Genomic DNA, 19,750 nt, shown 5'->3' with positions numbered 1-19,750 from the left:
ATATGTGGAGTGTTTACTTTTTACTGTGTTTCAGTGTGTTTGCTGGCTGTCAGATTCCATATCCGAAAAGAGAATTCCTCAATGAAGATGAACCTGAAGAGAAAGGGGATAAGGTATAATAAACTCCTTGTTTGGTTGGGGTATTTTTACTTCCAGGTATGCAGTAAGAAAGCATTATGGTGCCAAATGAAAACTAATGAAACACGAAGAGTTAACCAAAAACGTGTTTCCAAGGCAAAGCTCTCTTAAAACTGCTTCTCAGACAGTTGAAAAGTGTCAGATGCCTTGGGGTGTCTCAAGTGGTATCACCAGCACGTTTGCCCTGACGTGTAGGAATGAGCTGGATGGGCTGTTCTGTCAGCTGTAGCCTGCTCTCAGCTGCTGTCATTCCAAGAAGACCTTGCTACCTCCTCCAGCATTGCATGATGAAAATACATTGTGAACACATGAAAAGAATGGCATTTTCATTGTATGACTGGCATCCATCCAGTCATTTGAATGTAGATGGCTGTCGGGGTCTCAAATAAATGGTGGCAGCCTGCTTCTGGCACTACATCAGAACATTTCATCCATCTGCATGCAGTTCCCTGATCATGTTTTAAGGGCCCTCAGACAAAGGAGTAATAAGGATTCTGAACTGTTCTGGTAGCAACAAGCTGCTCTGAATATTCTCTTTTCCATAGCCCCATAGACATGAGTGAGAACTTGTTTGTGTGCATAATAAATTTTGGTGTGTTTGCAACATAATCTGATGTGCTTGGTGTGTGTAGCTCAGATGTGCTGTGTGACCGCAGTGATTGTCCCATAGTGCTGTGTGAAGGCCAGACAATGGTGCTACAGTGTAGGAAACAGCATGTTATTTTCACTGAACAGGGTACAGTGAGGCACCAGCAGTGATGTGTAGCTAACAAAAGGTGAAGAGAACAGTCTTGAACTGTAGTTATCTGAGGATTATGTGAGAAGGGCTGTTGTCTTTCAGAGAAACATTTGACTATGTGAATCTTCTGTTTTCAATTTTCTGCATAGCATGACAAAGTAGCTGAGTTTAAACCTATATTTTAGAGAGCAAATTTTGTTTTCTGAACTGATATTGCAGATTCTTCTTTAGTGATAGAGAACAAGTATCCATGATTTTTGTGTCCAGACAGTTTTTTCCAAAGGAGGAAACAGACCCCTGAGTAAAAATAAAATTAAATTCATTACACTGATTTGATTGTGATTTAGTTACTGGTTTTGCTTTGAGGTACTCTCACAGTTTCAAAAAGCACAAAGAAACCTTATGAAGTAAAATTACTCTGGCTTTTTTACATTTAAGTCAGAGTACTTGAAAGCAAATAGCTGTCTTTTCCCTGGGAATGTTGCAGGGATGATGACAATAACATGTTTATATTTAAAACAGCCAATACATAAATGGTCTTTAAGATTGTTGTGGACAGTCAGGTATTTATGCACACTCCAAATTAAACCTTTCCTTAGACCCTTTAGGTAGTGCAGGTCACACATTACTCATTGAGTGTCTTCCCACAGTGTAGAAAATGTGGAGGTGAAGGCTATTCTGAAAGTTGACTCTCTGCCATGTTTTGTTGCTTTATGATGTTATTGTAAAGGAAAAGTTTTGTTTTTTTTAGATTGGTTTGGGGTTTTTTTTCCTTTAATTTTTTTTTTTAAATTTGCTAAAATATGAAGCACCAAACCTGGGACCTACAAAAAGCTCTTGTCTTTGATTGTGAGAGTCTCTTCAATTTTTGTTTACTCATAAAAAAAATCGAAGTTTTTCAGCTCACACAATAGTAACTACTGTATTTGCATCCAAACACTTGTATGAAAACACAAATTTCAGAATTCTAACACAAATAGTACCTTAGTTTTTGGATGTTTTTTTATGTAAGTGAAGCTCAAACCATTATGAAAAATAAATTGCTTAATAGTTTTTTTACAAGCTAGTTTGATTAACTTTTTAAATTTCTGAAGTTTAAATCTTCCAGGATATAGAATCTGACTGAGATGAGATTTGAGAACTATGTGCAGGAGGATACATTATTGGTTTTGCTAAATGTGAAATGGAATTGCAAGCCACCTCTTAAGCCCTTGAAGATGCAAGTCTTCTTTGTAGTCTTAAATGTACATCACTGCAAATTTTGTTGGAATGTATCTTGGGAGACCATTGTGATGAATGGCACAGATGCAGACCTTTTATGTCATTTACCCTGAGGTAACTAAAAGCCTCTTGGTGAAGGGATGGCATCAGGAATTTTCTGCTAGTGGCAACTGGTTGTCATAATTTCTGAGAAACTAATAAAGTAAGGTTTTAATTAAAAAGCTGCTATACTAAAGCTTTGGTCATTATAGAAGCAGATATTCTAGGGAAAAAACCCCATGCTGAAATGTTCCTTACAGTATATTAGGGGAAGGATAGTAAGGCTTTTTAATTCAATCCATGTCAGCTGAAGGCTTTTTTCCATAATGACCTAGTGAAATATCTCACATTTGGAGTGCAACTGCAGTTCTTTGCAGTTCTCTTAGGTGGTTTAGTGCTGGGCTGGAGGAGCTATCGCTAGTGTTCAAAAGCAGATGTATGTGTTGTCTTTCCCAAAACAGTGACCAACAGAGTTAGACTCTGTTCATTTTCTGACTTTCCCTCCACTTCCTCAAATGCTCCTTTTAGTCTGTAGCCCTCCGAAACCAGAAGAGCTCTCAATGTCTTTTGTTCTTGTGTTCTTATTAACCTTTTCTTTCCCTTCTGTGTCACTTTTCTCTATTTTCCTGCTAGGAAACAGTGTCATTTTAATTGTCTGGTTTCTCTTCCTTTGCTAGTCTTCTCCTTCCTTTGCCAGATTATTCTTTCAGCTGTTTCCTCCTCTTTTGTCTTCAACATCTCTACTGGTCTATTTTCACTTTTCTGCTATTTCTATAAGATTTTTTTGACCCTATATGTTGTGTACCATGCTGCGCTCTATTCCCAGTACAGCACTCTTTGCAAGGTGCTTAAAAACACAGGAAATCAAAATAGTAATGAAACCTTTTTCTGGTTTTGCCACAGAATTTCTTCGCAACCAGGAAAACATGACATAATTCCTTTGGTGTCAATTTGCTTATCTTTCTGGCAATAATGCTGTCAGCGTTCTTCAAGAGAAAAGTTAAAGTTTGAAAAGTGGTTTTGATTCTGCATGAACCAGGCTTAGAACACCTTGCTGTGGTTCCCCATGTCTGCCACTGAGCACTAGTGAAATTTTGGGCACTTTGATTTACTTCATTGGGCGATTACTGCTTTATAAAGGGTTCCTTTTATCCTCTCCGAGCACCTGGGTAGCTGTAGGAGGCACTAGATTGCCCTTCCAGTTTAAGTCCGGCTTGTTTCATTCGCCGTGTTGTGTGGCTTCCCCCCCCAGAATCAGCAGCAGCAGAACCAGCATCAGCAGCAAGCAGCACCGCAGCAGCAGGCGCAGGCTGCGCCGCAGCAGGCGCAGCAGCAGCAGCAGCAGAGCAGCAGCCAGACCAACGGGACTGCGGCGGGCGCCGCTGCGGCCGGAGGGGCCGCGGCCGCGGGGCTGCAGCACAGCCAGGACTCCAGCCTCAACCAGGTGCCTCCCAACAAGAAACCACGCATAGGGCCTTCAGGCGCTAACTCAGGCGGGCCTGTCATGCCTTCAGATTATCAGGTACCTCTGGAAATTTTGTCGCTTCTGATACTGTAGGGCCAAGGGCCGAAACGTCGTTTTCTCCCTTCCCAGCCACAAGGACAGATCGCGTTTTAGTGAATGTTTGATGTAACCCAGGGCATGCTGTGGTTTTGTTCTGTTATTAGCAGTTTTCAATAGAATACCAGTTTGAGTTGTGTGTGCTGCACCCTGTGAAGTGTAGTCCACTTTAGGAAAACACTTAAATATTTGCTTAACTTTATATTTTAGAGTAATCGTGCTGAAGCCAGTGGATGTAAATGCAGAGTTGCGTCAAGTTTGGGATACTCGAGTCTTGTCAATATTAAATCCCATGTGAGGAGCAGATGTGACTCAGGAGAAGCAAAGTTAGAATCAGGCTCTCCCATTTCATTCCTTTTATTGTCACATGTATTAAATGGTTCTGTAATTTATTCTGGTATCTTTCTAAGTCTATTTCTAATGCTAAAGGAAAAAAAAAATGCATGTAAGCACAGGAATTATGATTTGGTTCATCTGTTTGATTCATGCCAGACTAGGGCAGAAACACATGCATTGTTTCTAATGTGACCAAAGTAGAAGAGATTTCATGTTCTCCAGTACAGTCGCATTCATAAGGAAAAGCACTGTCACTGAATAATTTTTGAATTTGCACACTTGTCTTTGCTTATTAGGATTATATTTTCCACCAAGAAAGTGACTTTCGTTCAATATAGAAAGCATTGAACTTACCAGGATTTTCAGTACTTCTGAGTTTATAGTTGCTGGAGCAGTAATTAGTTGAAAGAAAAAATTCAAGAGGTAAATGTTTAGGGTATGTTTTAAATTATGCTAGAGGTTCCATCTGCTCCTAGTCTCCAAGGGGATCCCACCTTGGAGAACGGACTTTTTGGGCTGCTTTAAAGTTAAAATAAGTAGGTTTTAAGGCACCAGCTCTAGAGTTGTCTTGACTTAGCCCTCCAGACCTTCTCCACAGACAATTGATTACTCAGTGCCAGACATATTTCTCCCATTTTTGTTTGACTCTTTCAGTTACAAATGGTCATGAAGGCTTTGCAGGCAATTGAAGGGGAAAGACAACTAGGTTTCTTTTTTGAAAAGTTCCAGACAGGCTTGAGATCAGTACATCTGTCTGCACAATATTTATGGCTGGTCTGGTTTGGTCTATACTTTAAAGACTGATGTACTGCATTTGATGATATCCATTATAGAATTCTTATCCAGTTCTCTGAATTGTTGGCAAACTTCCCTCTTACAAGTTGCAAGCAGTCTAAATATTCTTCTTTTTATTCCAGCTTTTTTTGCCCTCTATGACGCTTTCCTTTTAAACTTTAACAGTACAGGCATCAAAATCACGATCTGTATGTTTCCTTTACGTCATTCACTAAATTGTATGGTCTGATTATCCATTTTTATACTTGTTTGGCTATCTGCCTTTAACTTCTAGCTGACTATCTTCTGTTCCAGAAAGGAACGTCTGCAATTTGTCCAAGTCTGACTTTGTTAAAAACAAATTCTCATTTGTGGAACAAAAATAAGCATGGGCAAGTTAATGCGTTCTTGTAGTCTTAAGGCATTAATTTTATTCTGTTCTATCTTATTTAGGAGTAGATAGAAGATTTCCTTTGCTTTGAGTTTCATTTAGCTTGTGGTCTGAAGTCTCTGTTGAAGTTTTTTTGGTCATTCAGAAGCCTCAATATATGTCACTTCCACAAATGACAGTGCAAACTCTGTTGTACTGAGCCTTTCTTATGTGACCTTGGGTATTTTGTTTAGCCTGATAAACTGATGCTTTTCATCCAGAAAGAGCTCCTATAAAGTAATAGAGTTTGTCACAATTCTTTTTTCTTTCTCATTAGGAATTTTTTAAAAATTCCAGAATTTTGAGAAAAATTTCAGGTTTCAGACTGTGTTACACAACCAGCCTTATCATATGGATTGTGGTGGGGTTTACCTTGCTGGACAGTCTCCTGTCCCATCGAGCAGTATTTGTCATGCCAAGTGATTTTGCAACTTGCATTATTGGGCAGCTCGTGACTAATTCTGGATGGGGAACAGTTATGATAATGAAAGCGCAAATTCAGCAGGCTGGAGTTTACAAGATCCATGAATTTGTCTTGCTGAGGTTAGAGTCCACTGAGCTGACTGTCCCAAACTGTGGAGGGGGAAAAAAGAAACATTCAGGAAAATGAGTGTTAGGTTACGTACATACACTTGCACACCTTTAAACAGTTGTCTTTGTTTGCAGTAGTTAAGGGAGCAGATTGAAAGACTCACTTAAAGTTTTATTATTAATTTCCAATGGACAGTTTTTCATTTAGATAAATTGAGTAGCTCTTGAGTCATGGTTCTTTTTCTCAGAAAAGAATAAAATGTTTCTCTATAACATATTTAGTATTGCCTATCTTAAAAAGGGTGTTTGTAGCCTTAGCATTAATAGCGTTTGCATTAGTAGCATTTACAATAACAATAGATCTAAGTTTCAAAATTAATCTGATTCTTAAAGGGGAATCTGCTCTCTTGTCTCGTGAATTTTTTCTTCAGAAAATGGGTACCTGCTGTACTTATAGCTGTCTCCAAGGGTTCTTGTGTATTTTGTGTGCTGTGTTAAAGCTGATTGCAGATCAGAATGATGACTCGTTTTATGGTACCCTAAATAGTAGCACTGTTTAGTCAGCTTCCCCAGCAATCATGTTTTAATGAGCACCAGAGGGGTTAAAAATTTCCTGAGCTGTGTGGTTCTGTCAGGCTGGATTTGTTATGATCATTCCTTTGATCCCTCTCTTTTTTTTCCTGCAGCACTCCAGCTCGCGCCTGAGTTACCAAAGCAACATTCAGGGATCTTCTCAGTCCCAGAGTACAATGGGCTATTCCACTTCGTCTCAGCAGAGCTCTCAGTATCACCAATCTCATCAGTCTCACAGGTACTGAGGGGCCTGACAGGCTGCACTCAGAAAGGAATGGACTAGAAGCCAGAAGACTCCAGCAATATGAAGTTCATAATGATGAGAAGACCAAAAATACAAACTATGATGCAGAATTAAAATTCATGATGATAAAAGGAAAGCTTCACTCACTGAAGACTTCCCCCATCCCTGCTCCATCCCCATCCCTTTATTGCCATAAAGGAGATTCTTGTGAAGTTTTCCTTCTTCCCTGCCCTTGCATGTGCTCCATTGTGGTTACTCTAATGAACCCTTCTGATCTGAACCCAGCACTTAACTTCTTTAACCTTTGGAATTTTGAAGGATTCCTGGTGCACCTTCCTTATGCTGTAGTGATTGCCATAAATCTGTCTTTTCAATCTCTTTGATGGGATTTTAAAGTTTTAAAATCTTGAACTCCCAGGCTTTCAAGCTTGTATATAGTTAGTTTTATACTAGGCAAACCAGTTTAGCTATACAGGTATATTGCACCTTTTTAAAGCACTATGTTATTTTCACAGGATATTACTGTTTTGCTCATGGATGTCAAGAACAGCAAAATTTTACTGTTCCAGAGTATTTTACTATTCTGTTTTTATTAGTCTAGTTTTCAGGCAGAGTATTAAAAATAAAAAAATTAAAAATTAATAAAATGAAAAAAGAAAAATTAAAAAAGAAAAAAACCACCCAAGTCTCTGCAGTGACAGATATGCTTCATGCTACTGGACTGAATGCCAAACAGAAGATTGCTGATATTTCTTAACTCATTCACATTGAATTCTTGAAATCACAGTGATCATGCTCTGACTAAATCATGCTCTAGTTTTAAATTAAGCATTACTTTAAATGAAACCAGGACAGTCACATAAACAGGAGATGCTTTCAGAATCTGTTGGAACAGAAGAATGGAATGTCTTCCCAGGCTGGACACCAAAATAGTCAGGAAAATGTATTTACTGCCCTCAAGTCTCAGTAGGAATGTGGATGACGGGCTTTTTTTGTATTTCTGCTAAGTAGCTTATTAATGTGTGTGAGAGTTCTATAAATTTAGCTTTCTTTCACATTCCTGAGTCAGTTCTCAAAATTTAAAGATGACAGAAATACTAAGACTTGCAAAAACAAATGCATTTAATCATTTTATATTAGAATTTATAATTAAGATAAATTATTGTGCAGTTTGAAAAGCATGTTGAAAATGGTTCCTTTTTCTTGTTTATAATGCATATTCTGTGTCCCTCACATTGCTGTGATTAACCAGATTAGTTACACCAGATGCGCTTGATTGCACTGAAATGTTTCTTTTTCCCTAGAGCAAACATGTTTTGATTGTGCCTAAGGGACTGTAAGTGGATGGGTAGCTGGCAGAAAATTCCCAGTAATTAAGCAAGAGTTCAGAAGCATAATCAGAGGATTATTGTCCAACTTCTGGAACCACAGTTATTCAGAGAGACAAAACATGTAATTTTGCATAGCTTCGTTTTTTTCTTCAGCCTTCAGAATTAAGACTGACTTCTGTGGCAGAAAACCTAGAGGAATGCATTTAGAAAACTACTGGCAGTGTAATGTCAGAGGTTCTACAGCTGGTGTCCAGAGAAGAGGCCAAGTGAGAGGACTTCAGGTGTAAATGGTCAGTGGTAACAGGTTTTTATACTGCAGTGTTCTCTTCTGTCCTGTGCCCACACCAGAAAAATGGTGTACCCATACACGTTCACACTGAAGTTGTGATCAGATGTAGCAAGATGAGTAAATCTGTTTGCTCTGAGGAGAATGCTTTTTGTCACAGCTAGTCACATACATGGTTCTACTGGATTTGATCTCCCAGTCATCTTTAGTGCCCCCTTCCTCCTCAAGCTTGTGCTGTTTTCCTAGTTTTTGTGAGCAGTTGGCTTGCTTTGGCCATACCTACCATCGTGTGATTTTTCACAACACCCAGCTGCTCTGGAAAAGCAGCTAAAACCTGCTTTTGTCATCAAATGGATAACAAGGTGGTAAAAAAACTAAAGGAAGCAATTGAAAGTAAAAAAGTTATTTCTGGGGAAGAATTATCTCCCAAAGGATGCTTTCAATGTATAACCCTTGAAATACTACGTTTTATGCATACTGTAGTACTCTGTTTGAAAGAACAGGTTTTAATTGTTCCTTTATTTCAGTGTCTCTGGGATGACATTCTTTTTGTCTCCCCCCTTACTGATGTTAGGATGAGGTACTTTTGATCAAATGGGTATTTGGCCAATGCCATTAAGTAACACTTCTTTTATACTTCTGCGATTTGAATGTCACGTTTCTGGAAATTAACTTAGGGCAGAGTGATTTTTGTCCCCTCCTGTTCTTTTCGTTCTTCTGTTCTCTCAAAATTATTTTGTCTTTTCTACTACATTAATCTAACATTTCTTTTCCCTGCTGTGACCTGCAGCTGATCATCAAAATTCATGCAAGATTAGGAGGTGGCAGGGAACCATTGGTTAATTAAGGTGGGCTCTTTTGCCAATAAGGCAAAATCATGGTGTACGTTAATCTGTATGTAGGGTGTGAAACTTCACAGCAATGTAGGGTGCTTTAATTGAGTGAGCTTCCAGCTTCTAGAATGACTGCCACAACCTCTCTAAGCCGCACTTGTATTTCTTGCCTTGGTTGGGTTGATAGATGACCATATGCTACTCCTGTCTCTAGCTTTTGTGTGCACAGGTGAAGCTGAGCTGACTTCCTCTGTTCCTTCAAATTCACAGCCAGGAGGAGAGCGTATAAAAGCAACAGCGCTGGCTGCAAAATGTAGGCTTTGCACACTCTGTTATTTCTTCCTGGGGGTGAAATAATTCGCCTTTTCTTGGGAGCTTGATGCATGCTGCCAGGGTGGGTGGCAGTCATAGTGGAAGAAGCCTTGCTGCCTAGGGTTTATCCCATGAGGTAAAAAAACTCTCTGCTTTCAGAAGTGAATTGTGCAGTTTGTCGTGGGAAACCAGGACCATGTCATTTTTATGGGGTTTTTTTTTGTTTTTTGGTTTTTTTTTTGTTTGTTTGGTTGGTTGGTTTTTTGTTTTTTTGTTTTTTGCCTGTGCAGTTTCTTTATTGCTCAGCTCTGTCTCTGCCCACAACCTGTAGACCCTCAGCGGTGTTTCACATGTGCACCAAGAGGCACAGATCTGTCTTCTCCATCCTGGTGGGAGAGCGGGCTGCTGAGTACGGCTTTTCACATCATGGCTCAGAGGAAACAAATCCGTGGGGAATTAATGGGATGAGCAGCCTGGTCCGCACTGGTGAAGTTTATGTAGCACAAACTGCACAATGAAGGAAAAATATAGGGAAAGCTGCGACTCCTGCACTGTATCTGTGACACTGTATCTGGGGAGGGGGAGGGATGCGCATTCGTAGCGAGAGGGGCGGCGGGAAGCTAGAAGTGTTCAAATATGTATGATATTTTATATAAACATAATAAGCTTAGTTCCCCTTCATAATCTTCAGGAATGGTACTTTAACACCATTAAGCAAAGAATTGTTTTAGGATTGAATAAATGCATTGTACATAAGGCCATACGTAATCTTCTAAAAACGTCGCCAGACAGGAGCGATGTGTATTACGATATTAAGAAAGTCCTTAATGCACTGTTATCTCCTAAATATTTAGTAGTAAATTAATGCTATTTAATTTTTTTAAAAATTTGTCTTGTGTAGACACTAAAAAGTATTACACAAAATCTGGACAGAACATGTCCTTTTTAACAGCAATTTAAAGAACTTTTTATATATGTAAGGTAGTAACTTTTCAAATGTTCTAGTTGTATATTCCCATGTTTACTATTTGTGGAAGTGTGCCTGTCTCTACTCAGTTATTTTTTTTCCTAATAATTTCATGCACGCATCTTTCATTTTTGTAGTTTCCATTAGAAATTACTGTGTATGCGCCTGGTGCTGCCACAAAACTTCGCCGCTCTAGATCTGTGGTGGCCACATTTAGCAGTGCCCATGCCAATGGGCTACCAAAACCACGAAGCAAAATACTTGTTTCTCATTCTAGAGTTGAGAGTTTACTGCTTTTAAGTTGTCCTGATGTCACTCTTGAAATGACTGTTAAAACTAAGCTATGAGTTCATTGCATTTATTTTATATTCTTGGTTGTAATGAAATGGAATTGACTTTGCTTCAGTGTGAATTTTTTTAATAAAATAATATACATTTGTAATAATAATAAAAAGTTCCAATCAAATGAGTGTGCAGGAACTTTTTTGTACACATCAACTTTGGGCTACCAGTAGGGAAAATGCAGCCCACAAAATTGAAGCTGTAATTATATTCAGGATGTTTATGATACCATACACCACACAAAACAAAGCTTGCTAAACCTCAGAGTTGAAATGTCAGCTTTTAAAATACCCACGAGGATATTCACGGCTGTGTGTCTGTCAAAACAGAATGAAACCTTATGGAAAGCAGGATTGATGGAGGTTTTGCTCTCTGCTTGTAAGTGTGCTGGTGTGCCACACCAATGGCACTTGTTGAGATTCATTATTACTTGCATGACGATCCTGTAGATGCATCTTCTGAAAAAGAAAGTTAGGTTTACTCTGTTCTGGAAATAAATACCTCCCTGCTTTCTCCTCCTGCTGGACCTTGGAGCATTTCAAGTATTTCAGGTGGCAACATGGAAAGTATGAGCTAGAGCCTATTGGGTTTTCAGAGTGGGATTTTGTGTGCTTTGCTAGTCTGTGTGTTTCTGTTCCATCTGACAATGGATGGATGGATGACTTCTTCTAAAAATCCCACTTGTCTTCTCCATAACAGTTACATAGATAAGAATGGTTGGAGTTTACTTGCACTGCCCATTGCCTTAAGAAAGAGGCTTTGTTTCTTGATGTGCCTTTTACACAAGAGAGGGAATAGGAGTAGTGGCCTTTGGACAAAAAGCTTAGTCTGCATCTGTGGCACCTCAAGACAGAGCTATTCCTTCAGCCTCAATGGAGCTGAATATTTCCCGCTCTGTAACCCTTATGGTTTCTGCTTCTGTTGTCCGTTTGTTGATACGATCGTGTTTAGTAAGCAGCTTTGACTTGGGTGTTTCTAAAACCTCATATGCCAGCTCTGTCTCAATCTCCAGCAATCTCAATTTCTATGGCACATCTCTCTATTTTTCCTACCTGGTCATGCAGTTTACAGTCTAATCTAGCCTGATCATACTGATCTGAATTATGGTGTCCCTTTTTTGTCCTTGACAGCTAAACAACTTTGATTTCACAGCCACTGAGAAAGTTGCAGAGTGGGTTGTTTATTAGTCTTTTGCTTTGACTTGTTGCTTCTTGCTTTGTGTTACTGCCCTGGCTCTGCTATCTCTGTTGCATTAGTTGTAAAGCTTCTCTCTTCACTTGCTCATGACTGCCAGAGCTTCCTGTTGCACCATCCCTCTTGCTGAAATCAAGATGTTATGTAAGTTATATCTTGGTCTGATTGTCCCACCAGGTCAGCCTCTGCATCCTTCATTTTTAGACTTCTAAATAAGCATTTTTAGGCTCTGTTTCTAATTGCCCATTGTTCCTGGTGTCACATACATTTCTGAAAAATTCCTTTCTGGGTGTCTTCTGCATCCCTCATTATAACCCCTTGGCTTTGATTTATACAGAAGTTCAGTACTTTACACTATTGGTGTGCAGGGGCTCATATCTATTGTGTTAGTGAAAACTGTTCCAGTGTTCATTTTGCCTTCCAGTCTGTCTGCATCCATGTGTCATCTCACTGCACGCCCCTCAAGCTCCCTGTGACAAGAACAGTCACTTTGTTCTGATACAGTAGCTTCATAACTGGGGCTTGCAGCACCCTGGAATATGAATAAAACAGCATGTAGTGTCATCTGTTTTACTGCTGGACAATATGCAAAGGTAGTGTTGTCACTTTCCACGTCCTATTTCAATGCAAGAAGTGTCATGTTAGTGCCAAATACCAATTTCATCTGGCTGATCACAGAATCTGAGCAAGCATTTTTCCAATAGCCAGTGAAGGTTAATGATGGTGTGCCTATAATGTTTTTAACAGGTGGGTTCTGCTTTTTTACTTTCCAGGGAGCTTCATGTCCTTGTTTATGATCACATAAAACCAGAAGCTTTGGCTTATTTTGGTGGTTTTATAGTAATTTAGAAAATTATTATTGCATAATTACTCAAATGATTTTATTTATTTGTAAGAAATACTTGTTAGAACAACAGTTATTGAGGTAGATTAAAATCACCAACCAGGTTATGAAAGATGTGTGTACTGTCATAGCTGAGCTGCTGAAATTGCTGGGGGAGTACCACAGCTATTATGTAACAGATTTCCAAGTTAATCCAGAGTAGGTGGATTATTATTAGTTATTAATAATGTTAAATACATTAGTATATGTTAATTATTAATAGTAATTACTATTGTTATTATTGAAAGTCTGAAAGTAATACCAACCTACCTAATATTTTTTATTTAATGTACTTGCCTTGGAATAGGATCAGTTTTTCCAGCTCGGTATATTGCCATGTGTATTGAAGGGTGTGTTCCAAGCCCTTTCTTTGTTTATTTTGTGTGTTCTTTGAAGCCTTATGAAGAGGACAGATAGCCTGAGAGTGTTTAACTTCTACATGTGCACTGAATGCAGAGAACTCATGGCTGAACAAAGTATTCAATAATACATCCCCTTAGCTAAAAGTCTCATGATGTTCAGTCAAAAGTTGTTTGAATAAAGCTGGTATATTAAATCATTACAGAAAGGATACCTGTGCACCAGTCCATTCCCAGAATGGATTTCTGCTTTGCTTGCACTGTCAGTAAACGTGGTAAATAAATTAGTAAAGGAAAATCTGAATTATTTTTAAAATATTATTTAAAAAAAAAAATAGTCATTTGCTATTGAGTCTTGGATGTGATGTGATAGCCAACAATAATACGTTTTATGCTATCTCCATCCCACAAGACACCATGTCTGAAATACCAAAAAAAACTAATACATGAAGCACATGAAAAAAAGGAATTCTTCATACTTACCAGCAGCAGACAAAATTTTAATTATGAAACAAATATGCCAAGTGATGTATGGCTCAGATATCCTTTCTATGGCCTGCATGTAAGCCTACACTGGTAGGATTCTTCCCTTATCCACAAGTAGGAATTCCCTGGGATGTTTTGGAGGGAAAAGGAGGAGTGGAAGTGTGCAGCCTTTTGATTCTGTAAAAAAAAAATTAATGATATCAACTTTAGGTACCTGAAGTTCTCCAGATAATAATGAAATTATAAATACTTTTAAGTATAAATTTTAGCATTTTTTAAAAATGCTTTCTATCTTTGTCTGGGCAATGTGGCACAGCCCTGCTTTGAAAAGATACCCCCAGCTCTGCATGCATGACCTGGTCAGGGGCATGGTTGTCAATTCAGAGTCTTGCAGACGGTCTACACAAGTGGGTGCTGAACTTTAACCTGTAAGCTCAGGTCACACAGGTCTGTGGAAAAGCAATCAGCTTTTACAGAAAACACACTTCCTTGGCTGAAAGGTGAGCCAGAGAGCTACAAAATTAAAGGCTTAAAGTCTTACGCAAAAGGCTTCATGGCCCCCCAGTTTGACAGACATTGTTACGAGATGGTTGTAAATTATCAGATCATATAATTGCTGCTAGGCTGTGCAATTCTAAAACATCTATTGTTCTGAAACATTTTGCCATTATCTAGTATGATGTGGATGAATAATCTGTGGAAGTGTAGTTAAGAGTTTTGGTCTTCAACGTTTTGTAATTGTACGACTTGTTTTTGCAGTGGTGCAGACACTGCAGTGTGGACAGTGACAGTGGACAGTTTCCAGTAGTTTGGTTTTGGCAGTAAAACTCAGAACATTAACTTGCTAAGGAAGAGGAGCCAAAGGACATCAGGCTTATCCCTTGCTGGTGTCAATCCTTCCCTGCAGCAGAGGAGATTCAAGGAGGCAAATCATACCATGACAATTGTGTAGTAACTGCAGTTCTTGGGACACACTTGCTTTTGAAAGAGAAATATTTGCAGGTGCAGCATCACAACTGTAGATAGTATACCCAGCAAAGTTGATGTGAGTTAGTTGCCTTTATGAAATTCCCTGCACTTAGCAAGCATACTGGCTTGATCACATTAATACTTTTACAACTTTGGTCTTGCCCACCCATAAGTGCATGAAAATATGCATAGTTTTTGGTTTCAGAATATTTCCCCTGGTTATAATGGTGCTCTTCTTTAAACATCCAAAAGTTTTGTTGTAGCTTGCAGTATCCCACAAGCATAGAAATAATTTAAGAAACAATGGGGACATCTACTAACACACCCTGCTGATGTGTCCCAATGGGGATTATCAAGAGTTGCTTCTACATCATGCTGCTGGCTAGATGAAAGCTGGAAGTCCCCTGTGACTTTGAAACAGGGTTGATTTTGGAAAGCATGAAGGAAGCAGCTTCTCTTATCATGCAGAGCAATATTAGAGGTGTTTGAAGTGCATTTGGGTCGTCTGAGGTTGTGACATGTATCGTATTGGAACAGTGGCTGTGCACATCCAATTCCAAGAACCCAATCTCACACGGTAACATTTACATATATCATCTGTGGGTGCATGCTCAACTGTGACTTGCTAACATAAATGTTATAAAATACTTGTCAGTGGATTGTGCGTGCTGGAGGATGTAAGGAGCAACCTGCCAGCTCTATCAGAACCAGGCATATTCTCTTCCCACCTAACGTGCCAAGCTCATAAATCAGTCGCAGTGCGTCATGCTTTTATTAATACACAGTGGTTGTACTATTCCAAGACTGCATTATCACTGCTGCTTCTTGTGCATCAGAGATGTGGTAATCCATCTGTATTCTGCCTAGCTCCATCAGGATGTTCTGTGTGTGGCTGTGGGGAGACCAGCAATTCACTGGCCTTGACTCTGTGTAGCCTATACATTACCTTGAAAATGAACTCAAAAGAGCACCATAGAAGCATTCAGTCTTGTCCTTGTGTGGGCTGAAATTCCAGTCCATGCGACGTGGCACACTTATGGAGGGGACACAGGAAAAGAGTGGGAGTTACTCATGCTTCTGTGACATTAGGGATGGTTTCTGGATATTCTACATGTGAGTACAAGAACAAAACACACTTTTGCTTGGCATTTCAGGATCTTGCCCGACAGGTGAATTCCAGGACTATGCACATTTAAACTATTGGGATATGTCCCAAATTTGTTTAGGCCAGCATGATTAATAAAACTATGTTGACATTTATAGTTGCTGTGACTTCTTAAACCAAAAAAACTTTAGCTTTCCTATGCCTTGCTTCTCTCATGTACATATCCAAATGTGGAGCTAAGGAATAACTGGTTTCCCAAAAATGCCCTGACAAAACAGGATACCCTGTGTAGCTAGCATAGCTATGCATCCTAAATATAACAGTGCCGAGCATTCACGGAGCAGGGTTCAGGTTTACCCCATGTACTGCAGCCTGGGATGTTCGGGGCCAGATGTCCCCACCGCGTAACGTGATCGCTTCCTTGGGTGCTGGACCAGCTCCCAACCCTGCAGCTGCTGTCTGGGAGCAGTTACCTGACCCAGGCCCACCTTCTCCCAGCTAGAACCATCCTTTCTGCAAGGGAAGGTGGCATGTGGCACGGGTAGGTCTCAGCCCCTCACACACCTGCTGTGGAGGTTTGCTTCTGTTGATGGGTGTGAGCTGTTGGGATGGTCTGCTGGGAGGCTCTGGGGTGGGCGCAGAGGTCCCTCCTTGGGTGGCAGCAGCAGCAGCGGTGGATGCAAGGGTTGGCGGGTGCAATGTGCCACCATGGAGAAGCTCCGGAGCAGGGCCCACGCACACAGACGGGAGGGAAGATTGCCCAGCCCCCAGGAGCCATGGGGACCCCACCTTCTACGAGCTGTCCGCACATGTTGCAGCAGTGGGCGTCCTGGGAAGGTGCCAGCAGCGCCTGGGGCGGCCTGGAAGAGGGTAGCGCTGCTGGTGTGCCACTCCTGTCTGGGACAGAGGGGCTCTGGCACTGGGATCCTCTCCTGGGGACATTTAACGAGCACTGTGGCACTTCACAGAAACTCTCTGGGCCCTCTGTAGCCCCATGGCAAATGCCAGCCTTGCAAAGTGGGGCGCGAGCAGCTGTAAGCATGAAGGAGGCTGGTGCCAGCAGCAAGGTGCCAGCCAGCGCAGCGATGGGCGTGTTGAGCATCGCTTCCCCCCACGCACGCCGCTCCCCAGGGCCTCCGGCGGGGAGAGGCAGAGGGGAAGGCGCCACTGAAGACCAGCTCACTGCTGACTGGAAGGGTGACGCACTGGGCTGCCCAGCTCCATGCCTCTGAGGAGCAGGGCTGCAGTACCCATCTTCCAATGTGTTTTTGGCCCTAAGGTTTCTTGGACAGTCTTATGAGTCCCACATGTGGGTGAGTGTTGAGAAGCATGTTCTGCTTCTCTGCAGTGCTCCAGATACAGACCTTGTTTTGCTGTGCTGACCCAGAGGAGGGTCTCACAGTAACTACAGTTCACTGGATTTAGGTGGACTTGAGGAAGGTTTGATCTCTTCCAATCTTTCTTTCCTGCTCTGTTCTCATCTGCTAGAGCTGCTCTAAGCTTTGGCAAAAATGCCCCTTTCCATATTGTGGCTCAGCTTTGCCCAATCCTACACAAAGCCTTTCTTCTCCAGACACCTGCCAGTCTGTACCCAAAAAGATCATTTTATGGTTAATGTGAGATGCATTTTAAAAAAGAAGTGTATTCAGAGGGCCCTTGGGTGATTTTTTTCACTTTGCCTTTACTACCAGGGAGGATATCTATCTGCTGCCAGTGCTGTCTGCTGTCCTGAGGAGCTGTCTGACAGCTTGGGTATTTGTCTGTCAGGATATCTAAAATGACAGCACGTATTTTAGAGCACAGCCTGAGCCCTCTTGGGATTATAGTCTTCAAATTTTCTTACATATGATATACCATTGTGGATGAAAGCATTGTGTGCTTCATTGGAGACTACTGAGGAAGCTGTGAAGAAAAGAATAGTCCTACATGGAAGAGAGTTAGGCAGTTCAGCAGTATGGCAGGCATCATCTGCCATGAAGTTGGATCCTGTGCTTGGGGAACACAAATCTTGCTGAGGAAATGCATCTCATTGACCTGCAAGTTAGCAGCAAGGGCTGATGGCAACTTAGATTCCTTAGCCATGGCAGACAAAAGGAAGTCTGCAAATACTATGCTTATGTGGGGCTCCAGATGGCCCATCTGGACCAGGCAAGAGGTGGTTTGTGCAAGCCCTCTGCAAGCAGGAAGCTGCTGCCTCCTTAAATCATCTGCTGGGCAGGCAGCCTCAGCCTCTCAAGGGAGGGGAGGTAGCAGAGGGTCTGAAGCAAGAAGAGGGTCTCCAGCATCTTGTTGCAGGGCTGCAGGATGATCACTTCCTCAGACATCAAGGAGGGGACTGTCTGCCCTGCCCCTCGTGCTCTGCAGAGTGGGACCCTGGGGACCTGCTGGCATCATCATCCTGCTCTCCTCTCTCTGCAGCCTGACCTGCCTCGCCACATGTAGCAGCTGCTTTGGGGGAAGATTCCCAGCTAAAGACTACACTGATTCAAATGACTTTCCCACTTGGGGAGAAGAGAGTGAGAGCTAGACCCTCTTCTGGAAAACCCTTGAAAATGTGCATTTTTACTTCCCTTCAAGATGCTGGCATGAAATGAGGGCAGGGTCATTTAGGGAGGATCTGAACAAACCCTGACAGAATCCATTAGAGACTGATGTCCTAGCAGGGGGAGAGAGGTAGGGCAGGCTGCCAGGCCCCAGAGGATGCTTTTTTATGTTTCATTTATGAACCGTTGATTTGTATCTGGCTGGGGTTTGAGCCCACATGAGTCGCATTCAAATAGTCAGGTGGGAGTGGCTTCATTGTTTTCTCTTGAATCACCCCACATTTCTCTATCACCGGAACATGCTTTAACAGCCACATGCATGTGAGTATATGTGGTGCGTGCCAGACCCAGCCAGCCTGGTGGGAACAGGCTCAGCTGACGTTGCCTCAGCTTGGTGGACTTGGCTGTGTTCACCTTACAGTTAGACTTGCTGATCTTAAAGGTCTTTTTCAACCTAAATGAATCTAAGATTTTATGATATGTGAACTATGGTATATTATGAACTGTGAGCAAGTGCCATTCCGCAGCAGTTTCTCACTGCTTGATTTTTACATAAGGCTCTCCAGTGAGGGTTCAGGACCCCCTTTTTGACTCCTCCACTGGTTTCTTGAAATAAGAGTGTGCCTTCTCTCTTTGCTTTGTAGCTGAGCGGCATGAGCCTGTAGCAGTCACTGCTGTGGAATTCAGTAGTGCTAATGTCACCACAGACCTGTAGAATCATAGAATTTGGAAGGGACCTTAAAGATCATCCAGTTCGATCCCTGCCATGGGCAGGGACACCTTCCACTAGGTCAGGTTGCTCAGGTACCTCTCCAACCTGGCCTTGAACACTTTCATGGGTGGAGAAGCTGCAACTCTGAGCAATGTTTCAGTGCCACACCACGCTCACAGTAAAGAGTTTCTTCCTTGTATCTAATCTAGACCTGCTGTCCTTCAGTTTAAAACTATTGGCCCTTGTCCTGTCACTATCTGCCCTTATAAAGTCTCTCTGCTCTCTTTTTGTAAGACCTCTTAAGGTACTGGAAGGCCACAATGAGGTCTCCCTGTAGCCTTCTCTCCTCCATCAAGAGAAGACCAATCCCAGTTCACGCAGCCTGCCTGGGCAGGAAAGGTGCTCCATCCCTCTGATCATCTTCATGGCCTCCTCTGGACTCACTCTAACAGGTTCACATCTTTCTTGTGCTGGGAACTCCAGAGCTGGATGTAGCACTCCAGATGGGGGCTCAGAGAGCAAGCAGAGGGGCAGAATCACCTCCCTTGACCTGCTGGCCACACCTCTAGATGCAGCCCAGGATGTGTTTGGCTTTCTGGGCTGCAAGTGCTCAGCTGGCTTATGCGCAGCTTTTCATCCAGGAGAACCCCAAATCCTTCTCCACAGAGCTGATCTCCATGAATTCTTCTTGCAGTCTGTACTCACCTCTGGGATTGCCCTGACCCTACAGTGTCTTGCACTTGGCCTTGTTGACCCTCATGAGGTTCTTATAGATCCACTTCTCCAGTTTGTCCAGGTTCCTCTGGATGGCATCCCTTCCCTGTTGTGTCAACTGTAGCACT

At 41.7% G+C, this 19,750-nt stretch overlaps 1 protein-coding gene across 3 annotated transcripts in view; it reads left to right on the top strand.

Moving 5' to 3' along the window:
- CDK19 (cyclin dependent kinase 19) overlaps positions 1 to 10,775 on the top strand; it is a 118,518-nt gene extending 107,743 nt beyond the window's left edge. For 2 of the 3 annotated variants that reach the window (XM_062489942.1, XM_062489940.1), the window contains 3 exons: positions 35 to 113; positions 3,390 to 3,659; positions 6,456 to 10,775. In XM_062489942.1, the coding sequence (XP_062345926.1) occupies positions 35 to 113; positions 3,390 to 3,659; positions 6,456 to 6,587 (481 nt within the window). In that variant the 3' untranslated portion in view covers positions 6,588 to 10,775. The remainder of the gene's footprint in view (positions 1 to 34; positions 114 to 3,389; positions 3,660 to 6,455) is intronic. The other variant, XR_009933054.1, reaches the window with a different exon arrangement.
- Positions 10,776 to 19,750: the final 8,975 nt, after the last annotated feature.

This window comes from Cinclus cinclus, chromosome 3 (genome assembly GCF_963662255.1).
Source record: "Cinclus cinclus chromosome 3, bCinCin1.1, whole genome shotgun sequence".
Taxonomy (NCBI): domain Eukaryota; kingdom Metazoa; phylum Chordata; class Aves; order Passeriformes; family Cinclidae; genus Cinclus; species Cinclus cinclus.
Note: the sequence above shows the minus strand (reverse complement) of the source record. Positions and strands in the feature narration are given on the sequence as shown.